General features: G+C 51.5%; 2 protein-coding genes and 1 pseudogene across 3 annotated transcripts; 1 reads left to right on the forward strand and 2 right to left on the reverse strand.

Moving 5' to 3' along the window:
• Positions 1-2,251: 2,251 nt before the first annotated feature.
• Positions 2,252-3,194, reverse strand: LOC309888199 (olfactory receptor 14A16-like; annotated as a pseudogene). The gene has a single exon. The product of its transcript is annotated as an olfactory receptor 14A16-like (transcript).
• An 11,573-nt stretch (positions 3,195-14,767) lies between these two features.
• Positions 14,768-15,709, forward strand: LOC309888200 (olfactory receptor 14C36-like; the record flags this gene model as incomplete). The annotated part of the gene is made up of 1 exon (XM_082780434.1): positions 14,768-15,709. The coding sequence occupies one exon, from the start codon at positions 14,768-14,770 to the stop codon at positions 15,707-15,709; it is 942 nt and encodes a 313-aa protein (XP_082636560.1).
• Positions 15,710-23,025: 7,316 nt separating this feature from the next.
• Positions 23,026-23,946, reverse strand: LOC309888202 (olfactory receptor 14C36-like; the record flags this gene model as incomplete). The annotated part of the gene is made up of 1 exon (XM_082780440.1): positions 23,026-23,946. One exon carries the CDS (start codon positions 23,944-23,946, stop codon positions 23,026-23,028), a length of 921 nt encoding a protein of 306 aa, XP_082636566.1.
• Between the last annotated feature and the right edge of the window lie 3,911 nt (positions 23,947-27,857).

The following is a 27,857-nucleotide window of genomic DNA, read 5'->3' on the forward strand; positions in this document are numbered from 1 at the left end:
CCGGGGAATAGCCTTGTATGTCTATTTTAAGTCACGGTTACATCTGCATAAGCATAACCTGAACCCTCTTACCTCTACAAAATCCTTAATTTCGGCTGGCCAAGCCACTATTCCCTCCTCCAAATCTTACATTTCTCCTGGCCAGGCTTCTCCTGATTTCCCCATATCACTTATCTTTTTAGGGGCATGTTTATGATGCCTTTCATGATCTTAGACTATCTGTCAGTGCTCCGTTGGCTATTTTATTTCTGAGAAAAGTGGCACTTAATACACGATGGAAAAGGACACAAATGTCCATCAGAGCACCCTGCACAATGTGCCCAGCAGCTCTGCAGTGCCACAAAAGTGTGGTTCCTCCCTACAAGTTTTCTTTCCAGAATGGCTCCTATGGCTCCAGGGTAACTTTTCCCAGACACTCACTTCCCCAGGCCAAACCACTCTTGCCCACATGCCCCACGTGTCTCTCCAACCCTCCCTTCTTCCCCTGCAGTAGTGGCACCTCACTGCAGCAGGTTGGTGCATCTCCAGGCTCGGGGGTGTTTCCTGAGGGCCTGCCCCGTGTGGGGAGTGGTGGGGAGGAAGAGAGCAAGGTCATCTCCTGGGGCATGGCTGAGCACAGCCCAGCCATCCCGCACCACGGGCAGGCCCCTGCTCCCAGGCTGAGGCACACATGCAAGGTGGACACGTCTCCATCCACCCAGCTTCACGCAGGGCCCTTCAGCCCTGTCCTCCATTCGGGACTCACCACTTCCTTCTCGTCAACCCACAGACATCGATTGCTTTCCATTTGGGGACTCAGGCAGGACTTTAAGGATCTGTTAAAGCCCTGAGTGTCCTTGTTTCTCACAGCCTTCTCACAAGTCTTTCTCCTGGCCCTCCCCACTGCCCAGAACTGCCTCTCAGGTGGCACTCAGTGACCCTTCAGAAGGGCCTCTGGGCTTCCTCAATTGTCCTACTGCTTATTACCACTTTCCTGGCTCCTTGCAGAGCTTCTCATCCATTGTGGGGACAAAGACTGGCTGGGATGGCGTTTCGCCCTGCAGATCAGGCCGTGTGGTGCTGTGTTTTTGATATGTGACCAGAGCAGTTTTGGTCACCTGTGGTTCTGATCGCTGTTTCTGAGCAGTGCTTGCACAGCATCAAGGCCTTCTCGGCTTCTCACTCTGTCCCAGGAGTCAGTTGGCTGCATGAGGGCAAGAGGCTGGGAGGAGAACCTGCAGTGACAGCTGACCCAGCCTGAGCAGTCTGAGCTGCCCATGCACTCCTCAGATTCACCTTGTTTGTTACCTGAAACGACCTTGCACAGTCATTTTATGAAGTTCTAATCACTACCCACTGAGCACCCTGTCCCTGGAGATCCCCTGACATCTCCTGGAAGCTCCCGATTCCTCTCCAGGTTGGCATCAGCACAGTCCCAATCAGATGAGTTGTCATCTCCTTAGGCAAGTGCTGCCCCAACGAGAGTGCTTAGTCCTACTCTTGGTCCCTCACAGACCTCCATGGGAATTTCAGCCTCTGTCCCACACTCCATGAAGAAGCCCAGAAAACAGAAGAGCAGGGAGCAACCCCTTGGCTGTGTTCCTGATAGCACATTTGGAAGAGGTGTCCAGACTTCTGGGATTGCCCTGAGCAAGACCCTCTTGTTATTGTGGTGCAAGCAGGGAGGCCAGCTGTGACCCAGGGCTGCACAGTGCCTGCTGCTGTCTGCAGCCACAGGGATGCCACTGCAGAGACAACAGGACTGTCACCAAGGCATATGAAAACTCAAGACTAACACAGAAAGAAGTACAGTGTGGAAGCTAAATGAGAGCAACAGTGAAAAGACCACATCCTGCTGCTGGCCATGGCCATGGCTCCAGGGAAGCAGCAGCCCCGACCTGAAGGCAGCAGAGAGGCAGAGCCCAGCGGGCAGTGAGGGGCAGTCCCAAGGGCCACTGAGGATGCTCCTGCATGTGGCAGCTGGGCTTTTGATCCAGAGACCCTCCTGCGTGCTGAGGTTGCTCCCCCAGCTCCAGAGGAGATAGGAAGAGACTGACACCAGTGAATTTCTGATGGATTTCTTTTTGGGTTTACCTACACAGGAAGCCAACTTCAACTGGAAAATAATTGACTTCTACGGTGCTAGGAAAAAATATTATTTAAACAAAAGTGAAATAATGAGAGAAAATAACAATACAGATATTTAATAATTGAAGATATCACGTTATTTTCTTTCTTAGAAAAGCCTGGATTTCTAATATTAGGCATAGTATTACAGGTGAATTTGCTGAAGATGTGTGTATTCAAGTAGAGTCCTGATGGAATCCCTTAGTTCCTGTTTCCTCATGCTGTAGATGAGGGGGTTCGCTGCTGGAGGAACCACAGTGTACAGAACTGTAACCACCAGGTCCAGGGACGGAGAGGAGATGGAGGGGGGCTTCAGGTAGGCAAACATGGCAGTGCTGACCATCAGGGAGACCATGGCCAGGTGAGGGAGGCACGTGGAAAAGGCTTTGTGCCGGCCCTGAGAAGAGGGAATCCTCAGCACTGCCCTGAAGATCTGAACATAGGACACCACAATGAAAACAAAATAATCAAAGCCTAAAAAAAACACTAAACACAAGTGCCCCAACTTCCCTGAGAGAGGCATCTGAGCAGGAGAGCTTGAGGATGTGGGGGATTTCACAGAAGAACTGGTCCACAGCATTGCCTTGGCAGAAGGGTAGGGAAAATGTGTTGGCCGTGTGCAGGACAGCATTGAGAAAGCCACTGCCCCAGGCAGCTGCTGCCATCTGGGCACAAGCTCTGCTGCCCACGAGGCTCCCGTAGTGCAGGGGCTTGCAGATGGCAATGTAGCGGTCATAGGCCATGACAGTGAGAAGGTAATATTCTGCTCCAACCAAGAAAGCAAAGAGAAAGAGTTAGGCAGCACACCCTTGATAGGAGATGGACCTGTTGTCCCAGAGGGCATTGGCCATGGCTTTGGGCAGAGTGGTGGAGATGGATCCCAGGTCGAGGAGGGCGAGGTTGAGAAGGAAGAAGTACATGGGGGTGTGGAGGCGGTGGTCACAGGCTACGGCACTGAGGATGAGGCCGTTGCCCAGGAGGGCAGCCAGGTAGATGCCCAGGAAGAGCGCGAAGTGCAGGAGCTGCAGCTCGCGTGTGTCTGCGAATGCCAGCAGCAGGAACTCGCTCACAGAGCTGATGTTGGGCATTTGCTGATTTTGGACATAGAGCCTGCGAAATGAAAGAAAATATAAAGTATAAACTCTTATGAGTAAAGTCTCTGACTAAAATTCCCAGTAAAACCTTACATTACCCGTTTCCAAGAGGACCTTTGTCTATCTCCTTGTCTGGAGTCCTGCTTTCTGTTTGCTGAGCGTCCTGTACACAGCAACCACTTCTGCCCATCTGTCCCCAGTGGGACACCTCTAATCCAGTGAAATGGTTAATGTCGTTGCTGTGGAGGCACACCTAAACCAGAGGGCACATCCAGGAGGGCTGCTCTGTCCATTCCCTGGTGCCCAGCTGCTGGCTGCTTGCAGCATTCACCTGCGGGATGGATGCACACAGAGGTTGTGTTGAAAAACCACATCCCCTTGTCTGCAAGTCCTAAAGAACCGCTCAGAAAAGCCCTGGTGCAGTCTGTAAGCAGAGAGAAGAGAAGGGATATTCTCAGGTGCATCACTAACTTGTTTGTGTCTCAATTCAATGGAATAGGAAGCTCAGTCACCAGTGCAAATCCAACTACGCCGATAACATAGAGGCTGCCCCACTACCCTGTTAATATAGAGCCTACCCCACAATCAGAGCAGGAAGAGGCAGGCAGAGAGTGCAGAAAGTGCCTTCTCTTTGCAGGCAGCTCCTGCCCTGCCCTTCTTCTGCCCAAGCCCCTGGGCAGCTCCTCAGGCAGGCTGAGTGCTGAGCCTGGCAAGCAGCACAAGCCCTGCCCTGGCACACAGCCCCTGGGGTACAGCAGGGACCCTGCTCTGCACCACAGCCCTGCACACCCCTGTCTGCACCCCCGGCTTCTCCTTCCTCCAGGACCTGCAGCTGCATTGCCCTCCATCCAGAGACTTACCGGGTTCAGGGCTGGGAAATGTTCTCCCCCAGTGAGCTCTGTGCATCCTGCCACTTCTGCCTGCCTTTAAGCACTCTGTCTCTGCAGGCAGTGCCCCCAGCCCTGCTGCGCTGTGCAGAGGAGCTGCTCCTGGCCACAGCTGTCTCTCTGCACCACGGCCCTCTTTCCAGCAGCTCTCTCTGTCCCACGAGCCCGGCCCAGCTCAGCAGCACAGCACCAGCCCAAGGCACTGCAATCACCCCTCTGGGGGCTTTGCTGATGAACCCACAAACCTCAGGCACTCAGAGACAATTGAAGACAGCTCTCCAGAAGTCCAAGTCAGAGGCAAGTTTCCTGCAGTGTCCCCCTGAGGGCCAGCACTGACACAGCCTCCCTTGGAGCTCGTTACAGCAGAACCCTGGAGGCAGTGAGGACAAGGAGACAAAGGCAATGTGAAGGTGACACCGATGTGTAGGAAATCTGGATGTGTGTCACCAAGCACAAGGGCCAGGCCTTGACCCATGTCCCCTGGGAAGGGAGATCCTTTCCCTTGACAGTTTGCTCAGGGCTCTTTGTAGGGCAGTAGGAGATGGGGATGTGCATTGCCAAGTGCAGGAGAATGGTACGACCCCTGCCTGGTTCATAGGTGTGGGGTGAGGAGGCAATGAGGCCCTGGTGCTTTAATGATAAGCTGTCTCCTCATGAGCGTCAGTGGCAGAGATAACAGTCATAGATATGAACACAAAGACCTGGTCCTGCTGGGACTTTCAGCCTTGTCACAGCCCTCTACCCTGTCTATACATGGCTTTCCTAGGGACTCCGAGACCTCCACATCTTTTCTTTTTGGCTGCAGACCCTTATCTATGTGGTGTCACAGCAGATCTGAGCTGAGTCTCATAACTCAGATCTTCTTGGTGGCCATGCCCCTCGTAAGGCAGCTCTGTAGGAAGCTGGCCTGGTTCCTCGTGAGCAGGCACCACTGCACGTATGGCATCCCTCGTGGTGCCCAGGCCCTTCTCCTCCTGGGCACTGCTCACTCAGCAGGGTCCCAGTCTGCCCTGATGTGTGGGGTTTCTCTTCCTCTGGTACAGGACTGGGCTCTTCTCCATGTAAAAGTCAAAAATTTTCTGAAGTCAAAATCCTGCAGATTCTCAAGGTTCACCCACAGTCATGTTCCATTCTATCAGCTGTTAATGTCAGCAGGCAGACAGTTCAACCTTCGTGTAATTGTGCTATCTCTGACCAGACAGCAGCAGCAGCAAGAGTTGAAGGGATATTTGGATAATTCAGGAGTAACTATTTGAATGGAATTGCAACACAGTCACTGAATGCAGGGGATGGAAGGCAGTCAAGTTCCACATTTGCTGTGCTTTTTTCTCATGCATGCTGTCAGTTTGTCTGAAGCTGTGTCCTGAATGTGATGGGGTTGTGCAGGTGAAAATTAGAAGTGACAAAGCCCAGCTGGAGCTCAATCCATCTATTACTGTCAAAGACAATTAAAAAAAAAATATTTATATAAATACCTAAAATAAAGGCGGATTAAGGAGCATCATCATTCTTTATAGGATTTTTGGGGGAAAACATGGTGACAAGGGATGAGGTAAAGTCTGAAGCACTTAATGCCTTCTTTGCCTCAGACTCTAGCAGCAAGACCAGTTTTTCCCCTGGAAATTTCTTCCTCCTCATGGGCAGTGCCAATCTTCTAGGGTGTTTTGCATTGATTTTTTTTCTCTCCTGCTCTTTCCTACTACCGTAGACAGCTCCATGAGGGTGGAAACCACTCCTGAAGTAGGCATCCCAACCCAGCAGGCTCCTTGTGGCCTCTCAGCCAAGCAGACACAAGTCGCTCAGCAGCAGCTTCCAAGCCAGGGGCCTGCTGCTGGCCTTGCAGCTTCTTGGCTACACACAGCCAAGCCTTGTGCCTGCTGCTGCCCACTCATGGACTCAAGCAGAAGGGACAGGACAACCCATGTTGGGGCCTTCTTTCTGCCTGGGTCCTCCTGGGTGTGTAGGCAGAGGGGATCCCCCAGTCAGCATGCCAAGCAGGTGCCTTCTGCTGGCCTAGCAGGGCCACTGCCAGATGTCAGCCCAAAAGTGCAGCTCCCAGATCTATGTCAACGGGCACGGGTATGTGAGTGGCAAGGAAAAACAATCACTAAAAGGGGTTCTTAGAGAACTGCTGCTCCAATTTCTAGCAGGCTGTCCTGCAGAGACAGTACTGAATACTATGAGCAGGACTAGAGGGGCTGTGCCTCCAGCCAGGGGGAGGAAGGGGACAGTCGGGTTTATTGGACTGTGAGGATTCCATGGCTTTGCGCATCAGACCCACAGAAGTATCAGGAGCTAGTGGGCACCACTGCACAGTGTACCCTAATGCCATCAAGCTACAGAGGGTCGAACCCATTTGTATGTCTGCAGTGACAGGGGGATCCCAACTCTGAACTGTACTGGAGGCTGAAGTGTGTCTAAGTGGGAAGGAGTGGCAAAAGCACCCCATTGGCACTAGCCCAGAGACTCTGTGCATCCTTGGAAAGACTGCTTCAGGAGAGGATAGATATTTCAGGGACCCAAAAGGGTATCGGTGGGCTTTTGGCATAGCTGCCTTGGAGACAGAGGACATTATACTGTTGTGGGGTTGATGAGGGCTGAAGGACAGCTGGTGCCAATCCCTACCACAGCTGTGCACCTGAGTCAGTATAGCAGCAACCGAGTGCACTAACAGAGGCCTATCGTGGCCTGAATAAAGTCACGCAATGCTGACTGCTGCCATGCCGGACACGGTAGAGCTTCCGTGCAAACTGGAATCAGAGGCACCCAAGTGTTTTGCGACAACTGATACCACTAATGCATTTTTCTCCATTCGTTTGCCAGCAGAGTGAAGGCCAAAGCCTGCTTGCAACCTGGAACCAACTGCCCCAGGGCAGGAAACACAGACCTACCTTTTGCCATGGACTGATCCAGACTGCCCTGGAAGAGGAGGAAGCTCCTGAGCACCTGCACTACATCGATGGCATCACTGGGTGGGGTGACACAGCAGAGGGAGCATTTGAGAAAGTGAAGAAAATACTTCAACTTCCACTGAAAGCTGATTTTGCACTAAAAGAAATTAAGTACAAGGGACGTGCACAAGAGATCCCAATGCAGGCTGGCCAGGGTCAGTGGGACCAAAGCTCAGAGACAGGTTGAGCATTGGTGAGGGGCTTCTCAGCAACTGCATGGTGTATCACTTGCCTTGTACATAGTATTATTATATTGTTCTAGTTATAGTTATTGTTACTATTTTATCTTTCTTTTCTATCTTTTCAAATATTAAATCATTCCTTATTGTCTTTACCCTGGTGCCCAGTGAAACACATCCACTTTTCCTACACCTCAGTGTCACCTTCACATTGCCTTTGTCTCCTTGTCCTCACTGCCTCCAGGGTTCTGCTCTAACGAGCTCCAAGGGAGGCTGTGTCAGTTCTGGCCCTCAGGGGGACACTGCAGGAAACTTGCCTCTGACTTGGACTTCTGGAGAGCTGTCTTCAATTGTCTCTGAGTGCCTGAGGTTCGTGGGTTCATCAGCAAAGCCCCCAGAGGGGTGATTACTGTGCCTTGGGCTAGGTCTGTGCTGCTGAGCTGGGCCGGGCTCCTGGGCTCAAGGGGAGAACGTGGCAAAAGGGCCGTGGTGCAGAGAGACAGCTGTGCCCAGGAGCACCTCCTCTGCACAGAGCAGCAGGAAAGAGACACAGAAGCACAGACATAGAGAGAAGGAGAGAGGGGCTGAAGGCAGTTGGCAGTGGGAGGATGCTGAGAGCTGGATGCGCGCTAGCTGCAGCTCCTGCACTTTGCGCTCTTCCTGGGCATCTACCTGGCTGCCCTCCTGGGCAACGGCCTCATCCTCAGCGCCGTAGCCTGTGACCACCGTCTCCACACCCCCATGTACTTCTTCCTCCTCAACCTCGCCCTCCTCGACCTGGGCTGCATCTCCACCACTCTGCCCAAAGCCATGGCCAATGCCCTCTGGGACACCAGGGCCATCTCCTATCAAGGCTGTGCTGCACAGGTCTTCTTTTTCTTCTTCTTGGTTGGAGCAGAGTATTCCCTTCTCACCGTCATGTCATACGACCGCTACGTTGCCATCTGCAAGCCCCTGCACTACGGGAGCCTCGTGGGCAGCAGAGCTTGTGCCCAGATGGCAGCAGCTGCCTGGGGCAGTGGCTTTCTCAATGCTGTCCTGCACAAGCCACTACATTTTCCCTTCCCCTCTGCCAAGGCAATGCTGTGACAGGGCAGACAGTGTCACAAGGTTAAGTAACATGCCCTGGGAAGGCACCTGAATCCAGCTCTGAGATATGCTTCCTTGAAGCAAGGTCCCTGTGACCATTCCTCATGCCGTGGGGCATCTCAGAGGAGGGCAGAGCAGGGCAAAGCACTGCAGGGCTGAGGTGCCTCCCAGCCTCTGGCAGTGGCTGCAGGAGCCAGAGGGACACTGCAGACACTGCAGTGCACTGTGTGTGGTGTGCAAGGCAGAGACTCGTGTCTCTCAACAGCCCTGTGTGTATGAGGAGCGTGGGAGGCCAGCTCAGATGTGGACATCTCATAGAGCGCTGCCGTTGCCCTGTGTGACTCCCGAACCAACCCCCAGTGTCTCTGTGAGATTTCTGTAACCCCCCTCTCACAAGCTCATTGCAAATGCCCCTCTCTGCTATGTCACACTACCCTGCCTTTCTGGACCAGGCCATCAAGCGTTTGGATCAGAGAGATTTCTGGGGACTTGGAAAAAGCAGACAGCAAACTCGTCTTCAGGAAGCACAAGAAAAAGGACAGGAAGATTTGCAGTTGTCACCTCTGCCCATGGGAACGTGATGGAGAAAGTCCTGCCGCAGGTGAAGCAGTAGGGGAGGGCAGAGAAGGGAATGTGGTGAACCTGGATTTGGCAAGGCCTTTGCCATAGTCTCCTGGAGTCTCCCTTTAGCCACATTGCTGATATTCACACTGAAGAAGGGGATGAAGTTGGGGGGGGAGAAGTTGGCTGGACATTAGTGGTACAAAGTCCTCCTGCCAGCCAGTTACCAGCAGCACCCTTCAGTCATGGGCACTTGGACCAACACGTTTGACCCTTTTTTATCTCCCTTTATGATGGCATGGAGCACTTTTCCAAGTCATCATCTCATCAACATGAGTTATTCTTTAATTCAGTGACTTCTTCCCTTGGAGTTCTGCTTGAAGACAGAAGAGGTGGAGGAAGAAGAAAAAAGAAAAAAAAAAGTTGGGAAATATCTTTTGGTAAATGTTTGCATAAGACTATTCACAGAAAAAGCATACATTGGTAGATAATCCTTGTCCACAGTGCTGTCAATAATAAATAAAATAAATAAATAAACAAATAAAATAATAATAATAAAAAACCTATGAGACTAAATCAAGAGAATTCATAGAAAAATAAAAAGCTGGTGGTGTTGCCATAAAAGACTCTTTCAGCTGTTACTTAGAGTCCTTTTACGCACAGGTTCCCATTGTTTCCTAGATCTACTTTCATGGCTGGTTTCCATTCTCTATTCAGAGGTGGCCACTGACTCCAGGATGCCCTGGGGTAGCCAAGGAACGCAGATGGGACAAGTGACATGAGGGAGCACTTTTGGAGCACAAGCTGAGGGGCATGAACTGAGGCTAGGCCCTACAGGAGCTGTACAGGGCTGCTAAGCACAGAATCATAGAACTGCTCATGTTGGAAGGGACCTTAAAGAGCCCGTGGTTCCATAATGTTCACAAACACCCAAATCTCAAGCCTGTGCCACACCGGTGCTGGCCTGGGCCTTTTACTTCAGATGGAGGCCTTTTCCTGCAGCATATACCACGTTGGTCATGGCACAAAAATGCTGTTTCTATACCAGCGATCTGGAGCCTCCTTCATGTGAGGCCACATTTCAGTGTCCTTCGTGCTGCTGGCAGGGTTTTGTCTCATGGATGAACTGGATCACAGAATCCCAGAATCATCTAGGCTGGAAGAGACCTCCAAGATCACCTAGTCCAACCTCTGACCTACCACTAACAAGTCCTCCACTAAACCATATCACAAAGGATCACTGAGTATTCTGAAGCCCAATACCATGTTGTTGTTGTTGTTGTTGTTGTTGTTGTTATTATTATTATTATTATTATTATTATTACTTTCCCTCTGAAGCACAATCACAGAATCAGAGAATCATACAACGGTTGAGTTGGAAAGCACCTCGACAATCATCTAGTTCCAACCCCCCTGCCAGAGGCAGGGACACCACCCCCTAGATCAGGTTGCTCAGGGCCTCATCTAACGTGGCCTTGAACACCCCCAGGGATGGAATATCCACAGCCTCAGCCACAGCATTCCACTCCCTGGAAGGCAAGTCATCAAGCCCCATAGACTTGTACTTCTTGAGCTTCTTCAGGTGGCATCAAATCTTCTCTTCACTTACAACAGGTGGGAATTTGCACCCCCAGCCTCTACCTATGGGTTCAGAGAATGAAAGACTTGGGAAGCCTGACTGGCAGGGAAGACTGAGGCAAAGAAGTTGTTGAGTCCTTCAGGCTTCTCCATGTCTGTCATTACCAGTTCACCCTTCTCATCCATCAGAGGGGGGTACACTCTCCTTGGCCTTTCCTTTCTGAGCAAAGTACCTATAGGATCTCTTCCTGTTATGCTTTTCATCCCCAGATAAGCTGAGTTCCATCCATGCCTTGGCTTTCCTTATCCCATCCCTGCACATCCAAAACTGAAGCATGTGAGAGGGCCTGGGAAAAGTAACCCTGGATCCACAGAAGCCATTTGGGAAACAAAACTTGTAGGTCGTAAGCATGATTTTGTGGAGGTGCAGAGCTGATGGGCATATTGCTCAGGATGCACCTAAAGATTTTTGTGTCCTTTTCCCTCCTGACTACAATGCCACTTCCTTCTCAGGAATGGAGCAGCCAACAGAGGTGAGACAGATACACTGAGATGGTAAATGTCATCAGAAAGCTGATCCAAGTAAAATATGGGGAGGTCAGGAGCAGCCTGAACAAGAAACATGTGAGATTTTGGGGTGGGAATAGGAGCATGGCCAGAAGAAATTAATGATTTCATAGAGGTAAGAGCATTCATGCAATGCCGGTAGTGCAGTAAGACTGACTTAAAGCAGTCATATATGGCCCTTACTTTACTTGAGCTAGTAATTTTAACGCTAAATAAACCTAAATGCTACTACAACAAACTGAAAGAAATACATTTTCTCTCTTGATAACTGTAATCCTTTCACTTAACACATATATTAAAATGCCTTATTTAACCCTAGACTCCTTGACAGACAAAAAGCACCCGTAAACCACAGAGCTTGTCCATACCTCAACCACAGACCTGACAGCACAAGCAGACAAAAAAAACTCCTACTAAAACTTGGTTTAATCTCTAACCCAGAAAGTGAAAAAGAGATACCAAAGGGGCTAGAGAAAGCTCAGCTCTACCTCAGGATCTCATGGCCCAGCAGGAGGAATGTGACTGTGGCAGTGACTGTGAGGTCACTTCTGCCTCTGCACTTGATAAACCTGCAGCAGGAACATGTCACGGAAAGGGATTGTGAGGTCACTTGTGTCTGGAGGTGGCAGGTCAGCCTTGACTTCTCCCTGGGAGCTGCACTTTTGGGCTGACAGCTGGCAGTGGCCCTGCTAGGCCAGCAGAAGGCACCTGCTTGGCATGCTGACTGGGGGATCCCCTCTGCCTCCAGAGCCAGGACGACCCAGGCAGAAAGAAGGCCCCAACATGGGTTGTCCTGTCCCTTCTGCTTGAGTCCATGACTGCACAGCAGGAGGCACAAGGCTTGGCTGTGTCTAGCCAAGAAGCTGCAAGGCCAGCAGCAGGCCCCTGGCTTGGAAGCTGCTGCTGAGGTGGCTTGTGTCTGCTTGGCTGAGAGGCTGCAAGGAGCCTGCTTTGTTGGGATGCCTACTTCAGGAGTGGTTTCCACCCTGGTGGAGCTTTCTTTGGTAGTAGGAAAGAGCAGGAGAAAAAAAAAACTGCCACAAAGTGTACAATGGAAGGTTGGCACTGGCCATGAGGAGGAAGAAATGTCCAGGGGAACAACTGGTCTTGCTGCTAGTAACAGAGGCAAAGAAGGCATTAAGTGCCTCAGACTTTACCTCATCCCTTGTCACTGGGTTTTCCCCCCAGAATCCAATAAAGGATTATGATTCTCCCTAATCCTCCTTCATTTAAATTATTTATATCATTTTTATCTTATCGTATTTTATTTTTTTAATTGTCTTTGACAGTAATAGATGGATTGAGCTCCAGCTGGGCTTTGGCCCTTCTAATTTTGACCTGAACAGCCCCATAACATTCAGGACACAGCTTCAGACAAACTGACAGCATGCATGAGAAGAAAGCACAGCAAATGTGGAACTTGACAGCCTTCCATCCCCTACCTTCTGTGACTGTGCTGCAATTCCATTCAGATGGTTAGTCCTGAATTATCCAAATTTCCCTGCAACTCTTGCTGCTGCTGCTGTCTAGTCAGAGATAGCACAATTACAGTAAGGTTGAACTGTCTGCCTGCTGACATTAACAGCTGATAGAATGGAGCATCACTGCGGGTGAACCTTGAGAATCTGCAGGATTTTGACTTCAGAAAATTTTTGACTTTTACATGGAGAAGAGCCCAGTCCTGTACCAGAGGAAGAGAAACCCCACACATCAGGGCAGACTGGGACACTGCTGAGTGAGTAATGTCCAGCAGGAGGAGGGCCTGGGTACAACGAGGGATGCCATACGAGCAGTGGTGCCTGCTCACGAGGAACCAGGCCAGCTTCCTACAGAGCTGCCTTACGAGGGGCATGGCCACCAAGAAGATCTGAGTTCCCAGACTCAGCTCAGACTTGGTGTGACACCACACGGACAAGGGTCTGCAGCCAGCAGTGAACGATGTGCAGGTATGGGAGTCCTTTTAAGAGCCAGGTTTAGACAGGATAGAGGGCTGTGGAAAGGCTGAAAGTCCCAACAGGACCCAGGTCTTTGTGTCCAAGGGTATGGCTGTTGTCTCTGCCACTGAGGCTTATGAGGAGACAGATTATCGTTAAAACACCAGGGCCTCATTGCCTCCTCGCCCCCACCCATGAACCAGGCAGGGGTCGTACCATTCTCCTGCACTTGGCCATGCACATCCCCATCTCCTACTGCCCTACAAAGAGCCCTGAGCAAACTGTCAAGGGAAAGATCTCCCTTCAAAGGACTTGGGGTCAAGGCCTGGCCCTTGAGCTTGGTTAAACACATCCAGTTTTCCTACATATCAGTGTCACCTTCACATTGCCTTTGTCTCCTTGTCCTCACTGCCTCCAGGGTTCTGCTCTAACGAGCTCCAAGGGAGGCTGTGTCAGTGCTGGCCCTCAGGGGTCACTGCAGGAAACTTGCCTCTGACTTGGACTTCTGGAGACATGTCTTCAATTGTCTCTGAGTGCCTGAGGTTTGTGGGCTCATCAGCAAAGCCCCCAGAGGGGTGATTGCAGTGCCTTGGGCTGGTGCTGTGCTGCTGAGCTGGGCCAGGCTCATGGGACAGAGAGAGCTCGTGGCAAGAGGGCCGTGGTGCAGAGAGACAGCTGTGCCCAGGAGCAGCTCCTCTGCACAGTGCAGCAGGAAAGAGACACAGAGGCACAGACACAGAGAGGAGAAAAGGAGAGAGGGGCTGAAGGCAGTTGGCAGTGGGAGGATGCTGAGAGCTGCCTGCAGGAGAAACCTGCACAGCCCTTGACAAGGTAAGGGTCGGGCTGCAGGGCCATGCAGCTGCAGGTCCTGGAAGGGTTTCCTCCTGCTAGGTCTTGTTTCTGGGAGGGCAGTGGGCAATGCAGTAGGCTTTGAGAGTCCTGCTGGGTTGCAGTGCGAGCTGAGGAAGTCTGGCAGAAGCCCCTTGGAATGTCATAACCTAGCTACCCCTGGTCAGCCAGGAGTGTGGTGGCCGAGCCTCCTCCAGACACTGCAGGGGATGCAGTTTGAATATTGGGATACCCCAGCTTGTGAATATCCAGCTCAGTCTGAGGGGTGTCCTCCTGGTCTGCATGATGCTCTCCAGCAGGATGCAGCTCTCTCGTGGCATCCTTGTGCCCTTGCAGCATGCAGGTACCTGAAGGAGGAGACACCTCCGTGTTAAGGCCATGCCTGGATGTGCTGCTGGATGGCTGTCTCTGGGAAGCTGGAGTGAGGCTTCTGCAGCCCTGGTTAGGAGGGAAGAGCTGAGATCCTGCTAAGACCCCGTGAGACAAGGTGAAGATTCTGTCCTGATGCACTTAGACTCAGGCTTTTCTGCTCTCAGTTTTCTTTTGTTTCTTCTCAGGGAAACATCTGAGTGGGATGGTCCTGCAGCTCAGAGAGGTGACACAGAGCAACTGAGAACAGGACCACTGGGCAGAGCTGCTCTGCTCAGTCTTCACCTAGGGACAGCCCTTTTGCCTCCTGGCAAACACAGGATTTCACCGTGAGTGTACAAGTAATGTCAGGGAGTGTCAAAATCCAATACCTCAACTAGGATAGGGCAACTAGAATAAAATAAAGTGAGGGAAATAGTTGCAGCTCTGCTTTGCATTCAGCTCAGTCTTTTGCAGCAATACTTCAAAGCTCATTGATCTGACATTTGTCTGAATATGAGTTAGCCAGCCTTTTGTTTTATTTCCACTTTTCTTCATAGAAGTTCATTCTAACGTTTTTCTGCCGTCTCCCCTTCAACAGACAAACAAGTACAAAGTCAGAGAATGCCCAACAGCAGCTCTGTGAACGAGTTCCTCCTGCTGGCATTCGCAGACACGCGCGAGCTGCAGCTCCTGTACTTCGCGCTCTTTCTGGGCATCTACCTGGCTGCCCTCCTGGGCAACGGCCTCATCCTCACAGCCATAGCCTGCCACCACCGCCTCCACACCCCCATGTACTTCTTCCTCCTCAACCTCGCCCTCCTCGACCTGGGCTGCATCTCCACCACTCTGCCCAAAGCCATGGCCAATGCCCTCTGGGACACCAGGGCCATCTCCTATCAAGGATGTGCTGCTCAAGTTCTCTTTTTTGTCTTCTTCTTTGGTTCAGAGTATTCAATTCTAACTGTCATGGCCTACGATCGCTACGTTGCCATCTGCAAGCCCCTGCACTACGGGAGCCTCGTGGGCAGCAGAGCCTGTGCCCAGATGGCAGCAGCTGCCTGGGGCAGTGGCTTTCTCAATGCTGTCCTGCACACGGCCAACATATTTTCCCTGCCCTTCTGCCAAGGCAATGCTGTGGACCAGTTCTTCTGTGAAATCCCCCAGATCCTCAAGCTCTCCTGCTCAGATGCCTCTCTCAGGGAAGTTTGGGCACTTGTGTTTAGTATTTTTTTGGCCTTTGGTTGTTTTGTCTTCATAGTGGTATCTTATGTGCAGATCTTCAGGGCAGTGCTGAGGATGCCCTCTGTGCAGGGCCGGCACAAAGCCTTTTCCACATGCCTCCCGCACCTAGCCATCGTCTCCCTGATGGTCAGCACTGCCATGTTTGCCTACCTGAAGCCTCCCTCCATCTCGTCGCCATCCCTGGACTTGGTGGTGTCACCTCTGTACTCAATAGTACCTCCAGCAGTGAACCCACTCATCTACAGTATGAGGAACTGGGAACTAAGGGATTCCATCAGGACTCTACTTGAATACACACATCTTCAGCAAATTCACCTATAAAACTACGCCTAATATTAGAAATCCTAGTTTTTCTCAGAAATAAAATAATATCATGTCTTCTGTTATTAAATGTCTGTATTATTATTTTCTCTCAGTATTTCACTTTTGAATTAAATAATATTATTTTTAACCCCCCCTAGAATCAATTATTTTCCTATTGAAGACGGCTCCCTGTGTAGATAAACCCAATAATAAAGCCATTAGAACTTCACTGGTCTCAGCTGCCATCTCTTCCCATCTCTTCTGGAGCTGGGGGAGCAGCCCCAGCACTCAGGAGGGGCTCAGGGCCAAGAGCCCAGCTGCCACATGCAGGAGCAGCCCCGGTGGCCTCGGGGCTGCCCCTCACTGCCCGCTGGGCTCTGCCTGTCTGCTGCCTTTGGTTTGGGGCTGCTGCTTCTCCGGAGCCCTGGCCATGGCCAGCAGCAGGATGTGGCATTTTCACTATTGCTCTTTAGGCTTCCACATTGTTCTGGGTAAGCCCTCAGATCTCAAGTACCTTGGTGACAGACCTGTTGTCTCTGCAGTGGCATCCCTGTGGCTGCAGGCGGCAGCAAGCACTGTGCAACCCTGGGTCAAAGCTGCCTCCCTGCTAGCACCACAGTAACAAGAGGGGCTGCTGAGGGCAAACCCAGGACCCTGGACACCTCTTCCAAATGTGCTATCAGGAACACAGCCAAAGGGTTGCTCCCTTCTCTTCTCTATTCTGGGTGTTCATCATAGAGTGAAGGACACAGGCTGAAAGTCCCAGGGTGGTCCTTGAGGAACCAAGGGCAACACTAGGAGCTTCCGTTACGGCAGAACTTGCCTAAGGTGATGACAACTGATCTTAAATTTATTTGCATGGGACTGCACCCCCGGCAGCGGGGCAGATGGCAGATTCCAGCCTGGAGAGGAATCTGGAGCTGCCAGGAGATGTCAGGGGATCTGCAGGGACAATGTGCTCAGTGGGTAGTGATTAGAACCTCATAAAATGTGTGACCATCCACAGAAAGGTCTGTTAAAGGAAAAGGGGAATCTGAGAAGTCCATGGGCTAAAGGAGGGCTCTGCAATGCCAGAAGACGTGGTGAAGAGCCAGCAGGTGAAGGCCTGTAAGACTGCAGAGTAATTGCGTATATACATTTTGAAGTGCTGTGGCGAGGTCTGGTGCAGCACTCGCCTGCCCTTTGTGCCCTCAGAGACACCCCATGGCCCGGCCCAGCACTGCCCTGTGCTGCTGAGCCATCAGGGCAGATAGAAAGGGGCTCAGCAGCAGAGATCCCCATGGACGTAGGTCTGCTGCCCACCCTGACCATCACGGGTACGGGGGAGATCCCCGGGGGTCCCAGGGCACCACAGCCCCTGGCTCTCACAGCAGCACTGCAAGCTTGCGGCCCTGTGGGGAGCACAGGGATGGAAGAAGTAACAGCTGGCCAGGCCAGCACGGACACACTGCCCTGGGTAAGGCTCCCTGGGAGCAGGGATGGCCCTGGGGAAGAGCAGGGCAGCATTGCTGGGCCTATATAAAAGGAGAAATGAGAAGGAGAAAGCTCTTTGTGCAGGCCCCTGCTCGGGGCAGGCTGCTCTGTGGCTGGGCCAGGCCTCTTGTGCTGGCCTGGGGAGCGGGGCTGGCCCTGCGGGGCACAGGCACTGTGTGCTGGGGATCTGCCAGGCAAGACACCAGGGCTCCTGCAGCTTCACGGACCTCCATTTCGTTGCACCACGGACACCCCCTTGCTCCATGCATCCAGCAGATAAACACCTATTGGCCACCTGCTTTCTCTTCTTCTAGAGGAACTGGGGACAGAATAACAAAACCAAGTAAAACTCAGAAATTGTGAGCCACAGAAGGACCTGATGCTGTGCAAGAAATGCTCAAAAACAGCAACCACAACTGTGGGTGACCATCACTGGTCACACAACCAAAACACTGTACCACAAGGGACTGCTTTGCAGAGAGTAACTCCGTCCCAGCCACAGCCAGTACAGGGACCCTGATGGACAAAAAGACTCCCTCTAAGCTTGGGAAGGAGCCAGGAAGGTGGTAATAAGCACCAGGAGAATTGAGAAAGCCCAAAGGCCCTTCTGAAGGGTCACTGAGTGCCACCTGAGAGGCAGTGCTGGGCAGTGGGGAGGGCCAGGAGAAAGAATTTTGAGAAGGCTGTGAGAAACAAGGAAATCCATGGCTTTAGCAGATCCTTAAAGTCCTGTTTGAGTCCCCAGATGGAAAGCAGGGTATGTCTGTGGGTGGAGAAGTAGCCAAATCTTGGGACTGGGGCAGGGCTGAAGGTCCCTGCGTGAAGCTGGGATGATGAACTGTCCACCTTGCATGTGTGCCTCAGCTTGGGAGCAGGGGCCTGCCCACGGTGCAGTATGGCTGGGCTGTGCTCAGCCATGCCCCAGGAGATGACCTTGCTCTCTTCCTCCCCACCACTCCCCACATGGGGCAGGCCCTCAGGAAACACCCCTGAGCCTGGAGATGCACCAACCTGCTGCGCTGAGGTGCCACTACTGCAGGGGCAGAGGGGAGGCTTGGAGAGACACGTGGGACCTGCATGCATGAGTGGTGTGGCCTGGGGAACGTAGTGCCTGGGAAAAGTTACCCTGGAGCCATAGGAACCATTCTGGAAAGAAAACTTGTAGGCAGGAATCACACTTTTGTGGCACTGCAGAGCTGCTGGGCACATTGTGCAGGGTGCTGTGATGGACATTTGTGTCCTTTTCCATCATGTCTTAAGTGCCACTTTTCTCAGGAATAGAGTAGCCAACAGAGCACTGACAGATAGTCTAAGATCATGAAAGGCATCATAAGCATGCCCCTAAAAAGATAATTGATATGGGGAAATCAGGAGAAGCCTGGCCAGGAGAAATGTAAGACTGAGAGGAGGGAATAGGGGCTTGGCCAGCTAAAATTAAGGATTTTGTAGAGGTAAGAGGGTCCAGGTTATGCTGATGCAGCTGTAACCGTGATTTAAAATAGTCATACAAGGCTATTCCCTGGCTTCAACCTGTAAAGTTAATTCCTAAAACTAAATGCTACTCAGCACCCTGACAGGAATCCACTACTCTAATGAGTAACCTCAGCGTACCCCTAGAAGACAAAACTCAGCCCATATCTGATTCATCCTAGCTCTTACTCTCTTAATCACTCTGATCTCTGCCCTTAATACTAGCATCAAAATGGTCTATTTAACACTGGAAAACTGCTTAAGAGACCTTAAAAAACCCTAACTCCAAATGAATGTGTTGGGCCATGGATCTGATCAGCTTGTGGGTCACAAGGAGGAGATGGGTGGGAATGCTCTGAGGAGCTCAGCTCTGCCTCAGCATCTCCTGCCCCAGCAGGAGCAATGTGACTGTGGCAGGGACTGTGAGGTCACTTCTGTCTCTGCACTTGATAGGGCAGCAGCAAGAACGTGTCACAGAAAGGGACTGGGAGGTCACTTGTGTCTGGAGGTGGCAGGTCAGCCTTGACATAGACCTGGGATCTGCACTTTTGGGCTGACATCTGGCAGTGGCCCTGCTAGGCCAGCAGAAGGCACCTGCTTGGCATGCTGACTGGGGGATCCCCTCTGCCTCCAGACCCAGCAGGACCCAGGCAGAAAGAAGGCCCCCAGATGGGTTGTCGTCTCCCTTCTGCTTGAGTCCATGAGTGGGCAGCAGCAGGCACAAGGCTTGGCTGTGTGTAGCCAAGAAGCTGCAAGGCCAGCAGCAGGCCCCTGGCTTGGAAGCTGCTGCTGAGGTAACCTGTGTCTGGTTTGCTGAGAGGCTGCAAGGAGTCTGCTGGGTTGGGATGCCTACTTCAGGAGTGGTTTCCAGCCTGATGGAACTTTCCTTTGTTAGTAGGAAAGAGCAGGGGAGAAGAAACTCAACAAAGTGCACCATGGAAGTTGCGCACTGTCCACAAGGAGGAAGAAATGTCCCTCAAAGGGTCATGCTGTGGTGCCAGAGGTAACCCTCTTATCAGACCATGGCATCATGTTTCAAGGAACAGCTGGTGAGGGTTGACGAGACATCGGTGAAAGCAAGCGATGAGAGCAAGGTGGTGAACAGAGATTGGTGTCTGAAGACTTCAAGGAAATAGGACAAATTGTGGGACAGCGTAGGAAAAGCTACATAGGAGAAGGCAGAGGGTGCTAGCAAGAATGGAGTGCCCAACAGCCCTGAGGTTTTTGTCCTCTTGACTAGAGCTTAGGAGGAGAGATGTTATATTCATTGTGATGGGGTCTCATGGATTCCTTACAACCCTGTGCAGCAGCTCAGAGGTGTAGTACCACTGTTCTTCTCATGGCATCACACTGCCCACCACATCCCACAGACCCCAGGAAGTGTCCTGAGATGGACATAGGGGTGCAGAATCTCCTCTCACAGTTCCAGGGGTCAGGCCTTGGCTCTTCTGCTTCACTAAAACCAACAAAGACATTTCTCAACACAGTGCTTTGCCTGTCTGTAACCATGGCCTCCAATTATCTGCCCTAACAAGGCCCTGGGGGGGCTTTGTTAGGAACAGCCCTCAGTGGGGCCCATTAATACTCCAAGTCACTTCAGCTTTTCCTCCTGACTTTACTTGCTAAAGCAGTTGCATCATTCTCCTCTCAGTACCTGAGCTTCATAGACTGAGCACCACAATACACCATGGAACTCATTAAAATTAAGGAACTCCTAACATCTCCTCCATAGTTTTCTTCAAGTCTTCACAGCTTTTGCACCTAATTGCAGAACTTGCATGCTGTAGTTAAGGAAGAAGTTTTCAAAAAGCACCTAAAAAAGATCTTTTCTAGTTTTAAAGGTTGATTTTTCTGCAATTCAATTTTGAGCATCATTCTCCTCTTGCTATTGATCCAGGGTGACTTCTTTGGAGACCTCCATAGGGAGGAAAAGCTGAGACTGGAGGTCTGACACCTCCACTGCCAGCAGTGGTCTTTGTCCCTGTAAATGCAGCCCAGCCCAGCACGGGAAACCCTTTATAAGACAAGTCCGGGGTTCTTTGGGAAAAAAAAAAATAAATAAAAATAAAAATAAAAATAAAATAAAATAAAATAAAATAAAATAAAATAAAATAAAATAAAATAAAATAAAATAAAATAAAATAAAATAAAATAAAATAAAATAAAATAAAATTGAAATAAAATAAATTCGAAATGACCATTGGAACCTGAGAAATACAGCCCGAATCTTACTAGAAAACTGGACATCCACGGTCTCTCTTGGGTCTGCTGTGGAAAACTCAGAATGAAAACTAAAGAAAATATTTCTTCAAGTGGCTGTAGCTGTACCCATGAGCTTGGCCTCTTTGGGGACATTGTTCCCTTCCAGACACTGAAAACTAAATTGAGTAATGTGAAAAGTCACATTACTCAAATAGAGTTGCTATTGACTGGGCAGGTCTTTTCACAAGGCAGCTATGCCAAATCCCCACTGGTGGTGCCATCTTGGAACTTTGAAGTTCCCTCTCCTGAAGCAGTCTATGCCGAGCATGCACATAGCCTCCGAGCGAGTCCCAATGGGGTGCTTTTGCCATTCTTTCCCAGTTAGACTCACTTCAGCCTCAAGTACAGTTAACTGTTGGGATCCCCCTGTCACTCCAGAAATACAGGTGGGTTCTACCTCTTTCTAGCTTGATGGCATTAGGGTACTCTGTGCACCAGTGTCCAGTAGAGCCTGATACATTTGTGGGTGTGATATGTCAGGCCATTAAATATACACAGTCCAGTAAACCTGATTGTCCCTTTCCTCCCTGCCTCCCCCTGGCTGGAAGCAGAACCCCTCTAGTCCTGCTCATAGTATTCATTATGGTGCATGGTGGATGACCCACTGGAAAAACATCCAACCATGGTAGGGGAGAGGGCACTGACAGCCAAGGGATGCATTTCGGTGCAGGAGTTGGGGCCCAGCAGAGACAAGGAGTCAAGGCAGTGGGGTGGGGGAGGCCAGCAGAAGCAGCCCAAGGGGTGGTGCTGCTTGTGAGGACACGTTTGTGGCAGCAGCCGGAGTGGGCAGCAGCTGTGCGCAGGCGAGGGGAGGCCAGGAAGCGCATGGCAAGAGCGCTCCTGCCAGCAGAGCCAAGGCCGGGGCCGAGCCCAAGGGCAGAGGCTGGCCCAGGGCAGGGGGCTGCAAGGGCCATGCTGAGCTCCCTGCCCCTGCAGCAGTCGCCCTGGCCTTCAGCACATGTGCTGGCGGGCACGCACGGGGAGGTGCTGGCGTGCATCAGAGAGCAGTAAGGAGGGCGCTGGAGAGGGCCGGGGCCAGGCGGGTGGCAGAGCTCCATGCAGGGGCTGGCTGGTGGTCCCCTCTGCTGCAGCCAGTGCACACAGTGTAACAGGAGGAGGGCAGGCAGGGCTCGTGGCCATGGGGTACAGCCTGGCCCTGGACACTCCATGAGCGCCTTGCAGGTCCTGGCAGGCTGCGGGGAAGGGACAAATGCCCTGGGCCCCCTTCCTGCTCTGCCCAGGCCAGCAAGGGCCCAGAGCGGCCTCCTCTCCCCTGCCCCTGCAGCTCTGGGCTCCCTTGGCGCAGCCCTGGCTCTACAGCACCAAGCCCTGCTGGGAGCCCTCCCCTGCATGCTGCCACTGCTCCCTGACGCTGCTGTTGCCCTCTGCTGGGCACTGCCCAGCCCAGCCCAGCCCCTGCCCACCTCTCCCCACCTTCCTGCTCTTGCCTGCTCACCCTTTTGGCCCTATCAACTGAAGGCCTCTGAGACCTTTGCACTGTGACCCAGCTGTGTGCCCTGACATTGCAGAGCTCCCATCAGCAAATCCATCCTTTGGCTTAGCTTTACTGTGAAGATCCACTCACTGCCCACCCAACACAAGGCACTCAATATCCCAGGAGAAGCCTTAGGATATCCTGGTGGCTTACAATACCTCCTTGATGCCACCGGTCCTCTCACGTTTCAATCCCAAGAAGCTGCTTCTTGAAGGGTCAGGTTCTCCAGGGGCACTGGGCATCCACCAGTGACAACTCAGTCCAGCCCTCACTCCCTCACCCAAAACCTGGTGCCCCCATGTCCCTGTGTCCAGGTGAAACCCAAGTACAAGACCGATGCCTTAAGCCTGGCATTCCCTGATTGTCTTCTGCACTCCAGATTGGGAAGAAGAGCACTAAGCATGAGCAACTTCATTTTATTAACAAGATACCAGAACAGAGGCCAGGTGTCATTTAGGGATAAACACATTCAGAGAAAGCCTCTGGGTTCACAGAGGACTGGTCATCTGGAAAAGAGGAATGAAAGCAAACATCTAACTGGAAAAAGAATTTTAAAGAATGCTAAACCTAAAGGTCACAAACTGCCTGAGATTAATGTGAGTAAAACCAGAAAAGTGAGATAGCCAATTTATTGCTAAGTAAATAGAATCAGTTTTTTCAGTGTGGCTTTCAGCTCCTGGTTCCTCATACTGTAGATGAGAGGGTTCAGTGCTGGAGGCAGCACCGAGTACAGAACTGCCATCACCATGTCCAAGGATGGAGAGGAGATGGAGGGCGGCTTCAGGTAGGCAAACATGACAGTGCTGAGAAAGAGGGAGACCACGGCCAGGTGAGGGAGGCACATGGAAAAGGCTTTGTGCTTGCCCTGCTCAGAGGGCATCCTCAGCACTGCCCTGAAGATCTGCACATAGGACAACACAATGAAAACAAAACAACCAAATGCTAAAGAAAAACTAAACACAAGTGGCCCAACTTCCCTGAGGTAGGCATCTGAGCAGGAGAGCTTGAGGATCTGGGGAATCTCACAGAAGAACTGGTCCACAGCGTTGCCTTGGCAGAGGTGGAGAGAAAATGTGTTGGCCGTGTGCAGGGCTGAGTAGAGAAAGCCACTGCCCCAGGCAGCTGCTGCCATCTGGGCACAAGCTCTGCTGCCCAGGAGGCTCCCGTAGTGCAGGGGCTTGCAGATGGCAATGTAGCGGTCGTAGGCCATGATAGTTAGAATTGAATACTCTGAAGCAAAGAAGAAGACAAAAAAGAGAACTTGAGCAGCACAGCCTTGATAGGAGATGGCCCTGCTGTCCCAGAGGGCATTGGCCATGGCTTTGGGCAGAGTGGTGGAGATGCAGCCCAGGTCGAGGAGGGCGAGGTTGAGGAGGAAGAAGTACATGGGGGTGTGGAGGTGGTGGTGGCAGGCTACGGCGCTGAGGATGAGGCCGTTGCCCAGGAGGGCAGCCAGGTAGATGCCCAGGAAGAGTGCGAAGTGCAGGAGCTGCAGCTCGCGTGTGTCTGCGAATACCAGCAGGAGGAACTCAGTGATGGTGCTTCTGTTGGACATCTGCTTTTTCTAGGATGTGGTCCTGAACAAAGAAGAGGGTGAGAGTAATAAAGTACAAGAAATGCATCAGAGGAAAACAAATTCAATTTCTCATTTAAAATTATCACATATATTGTGCACTTTCTGGCAGACATTTTGCAGATCCCTTTCATGCATCCTGATTCATTCTGCCTAAGTGTGTCTGTTGGATCAGGGGGCTCTACTGTGGGCAGTGCAGGAATCAGTCCTGTCCTACAGAAAGAGGTGAAGAGGAACATGGGGAAATGTCAGTTTCACTTCCCTCCTGATCTCAAACAGTTTTTCCCAAGTGTTGCTCCCAGTTCACCAAACTGCAAAGCAGAGTTGTGGAGGCTTTTTTTAAATTTTATTTTAAATTTTTGTATTTTGAGTTTTTTGTTTCAGCTGTCCCACCACTCCTGATGAGTGTTTCTAAGCCACAGATCCCGGTTATTTCTGCTGGACTCAAAGGGAATCCTTGTAGATCATTATCAGAGAAAAAGGGACTGTCACTTTAGTGCACAGTGTTCTTCAGGTATGACAGCCAGTCTGTCCATGAAATACGGTCTCAGCTGCCCTGTGAGAGCTGCAGGAAAGTTCTACTCACATGTTTGATTGAAAAGAGCAAAGACACTGCTGAGAGCAGAGGAATCCAGGCTCAAAGTGCACATCTCCACACCCCTCACCCTGTCCCCGTACTCCCCTTCACTCAAGCACACCGAGGCCTCACTACCTGGGCATGTGAAACCCCCATCCCCAGCCAGCCTGGGAAAAAGACCAGCAGCAGCACGGCCAGCTGAAGAAGCCAGGAGGAATGCCAGCATGCTGCTGCGAGGGGAGGCAAGGCCAGGGAGGGACAAACGGACACTCAGCAGACCCTCCTGTGCTGCAGCTCTGCCTGCAGACAATGCAGCTCCTGCTCATTGCAAATGCTTTCTGCTCTGCTTTGGCCTGTAGACACCTCCCAAACACAGGAGATTTCAGTGGGTTTGTAGCTCGTAAAGATCATCTAGGATAAAACGTGAGAAGACCAATTTTTGATGATATTGGTGCAGTCTGTGAGATGAGGTTTGGGAAGGTAGTTTTCAAATTTCATCAATGACATATCAATTTCTCAGTGCTATGCTCCAGGAGTCTCAGTCTCCTGTACAATCCTGACAACGGATTACCATGAAACCTGCCTCCCCTCCACTGCAGTAACCTGAAAGCACAGACTGCAGAAAAAGTCTTGCTTTTCAGGTAGACTCTGCCTTGGTCTTTCTCTTGAAAAATCCAATCACAAATACCGTTCTTTAAAACATCTTCTACTCCTACCTGGAGAAACAGAGAGACCCACCCTGACAGATGCTGTCAGCCATCAGATATTCCAGCTGTAGAAGACCCCTCTGGCAACCCCACCTGCAGTGCCCTGCTGCCAGAGCCTCACGGTGTCAAGAGCCTGCAGATGTGTCCTGCCACACGCTGCCCTCTGTTGTTGCGCTCCTCAGTGCCTCCAAGCCCTCTCTCCTTCTCTCCTCTCTGCGTGCCAGCTGCGGTCAGAGCCCCCAGCCCTGCTGCGCTGTGCAGAGGAACTGCTCCTGGGCACAGCTGTCTCTCTGCTCCAGGGCCCTCTTGCCACGAGCTCTCTCTGTCCCATGAGCCTGGCCCAACTCAGCAGCACAGCACCAGCCTAAGGCACTGCAATCACCCCTCTGGGGGCTTTGCTGATGAGCCCACGAACCTCAGGCACTCAGAGACAATTGAAGACAGCTCTCCAGAAGTGCAAGTCAGAGGCAAGTTTCCTGCAGTGTCCCCCTGAGGGCCAGCACTGACACAGGCTCCCTTGGAGCTCGTTAGAGCAGAACACTGGAGGCAGTGAGGACAAGGAGACAAAGACAATGTGAAGGTGACACTGATGTGTAGGAAAACTGTTTTTCTTTCACCAAGCACAAGGGCCAGGGAAGGGACCCCTGTCCTCTGGGAAGGGAGATCCTTTCCCTCCACACCTTGCTCAGGGCTCTTTGTGGGGCAGTAGGAGAGAGGGATGTGCATTGCCAAGTGCTGGAGAATGGTACAACCCCTGCCTGGTTCATGGGTGGAGGCGAGGAGGCAATGAGGCCCTGGTGCTTTCACAGTCAGTTGTTTCCTCATAAACCTCAGTGGCAGAGGCAACAGCCATAGCCTTGGATACAAAGACCTGGGTCCTGCTGGCACTCTCAGTCTTGTCACAGCCCTTAATCCTTTCCACAGCAGCCTTACCTAAGGACTCTCATACCTCTACTTCTTTCCCTGCTGGCTGCAGACCCTTCTGTTGGTGATCGCTTACACATCTGAGCTGAGTCTGATAACTCAGATCTTCTTGGTTGCCATGCTACTCGTAAGACAGCTCTATAGGAAGCTGCCCTGGTTCCTCGTGAGGAGGCACCACTGCTCGTATGGCATCCCTCGTGGTGCCCAGAACCTTCTCCTCCTGGGCACTGCTCACTCTGCAGGGTCCCAGGCTGCCCTGATATGTGGGGTTACTCTTCATCATTGCAGGACTGGGCTCTTCTTCTTGTAAAGGGCACGATGTTTCTTTAGACAAATCTTGAGGTTTCTCAAGGTTGCCGTGGACTGACGCTCTATTCTGTCAGGCGTTAAGGTCTGCAGGCAGACAGTTCTAATTCCATGTGATTGTGCTATCTCTCACAAGACAGCAGCATCAGGACTTTCAGGAAAGTTTGGATAATACAGGAGTAACCAGTTGAACGGAATTGCAGCACAGAGTCACAGAAGTGTACGCGATGGAAGGCTGCCAGGTTCCACCTCTTCTGTGATTTCCTCCCATGCATGCTGTCAGTTTGTCTGGAGCTGTGTCCTGAATGTTATGGGGCTGTGCAGGTCAAAGTTAGAAGGGCCAAAGCCCAGATGGAGCTCCATCTGTATATTACTGTCAAAGACAATAAAAACTGCTTATAGAAATACTTCACATAAAGGAAGATTAGGGAGAATCATCAGCCTTTATTGGATGTGGGGGGAAAGTTGGTGACAAGAAAGGAGGTAACGGCTGAGGTACTTAATGCTTTCTTTGCCTCAGTCTCCATCAGCAAGACCAGCTTTTTCCCCTGGATATTTCTTCCTCCTCATGGCCAGTGCCGAAGTTCCAGGGCACGCTTCATGGCAGTTTTTTTCTCCTGCTCTTTTGTACTGCCAAAAAAAGCTCAATAAGGGTGGAAACCACTCGTCAAGTAGGCATCCCAACCCAGCAGGCTCCTTGCAGCCTCTCAACCAAGCAGACACAAGTCACCTCAGAAGCAGCTTCCAAGCCAGGGGCCTGCTGCTGGCCTTGCAGCTTCTTGTGGAGATACAGCCAAGCCTTGTGCCTGCTGCTGTGCAGTCATGGACTCAAGCAGAAGGGACAGGACAACCCATGTCTGGGTTGTCTCTTTCTGCCTGGGTCCCCCTGGGTCTGGAGGCAGAGGGGATCCCCCAGTCAGCATGCCAAGCAGGTGCCTTGTGCTGGCCTAGCAGGGCCACTGCCGGACGTCAGCCCAAAAGTGCAGATCCCAGGTCTATGTCAAGGCTGACCTGACACCTCCAGACACTAGTGACCTCACAGTCCCTCTGTGTGACACGTTTCTCCTGCTGCCCTATCAAGTGCAGAGACAGAAGTGACCTCACAGTCACATTCCTCCTCCTGGGTCAGGACATCCTGAGGTAGGGTTGACCTCTCTCTAGTCCTTTAGGGACTAGAGCTCACCATTCTATGTTAGAGGATAAACACAGGTTTAATGGGAACCTTTGGTGTTCTTCGGTGGCTATCAGGTCTGTCATAAGGGTATAGGCCTTTATTTAGGCCTGCCAACAACTTCTCTAGGGCTAAACAGTGCATTTTAATGCTAGTGTTAAGGGAAGGGAATATGGTAAGGAGGAGAGTAAAGGTAAGGGAAAGGGGC

Source organism: Aythya marila (genome assembly GCF_965140915.1).
Source record: "Aythya marila genome assembly, chromosome: 28".
Lineage (NCBI taxonomy): Eukaryota > Metazoa > Chordata > Aves > Anseriformes > Anatidae > Aythya > Aythya marila.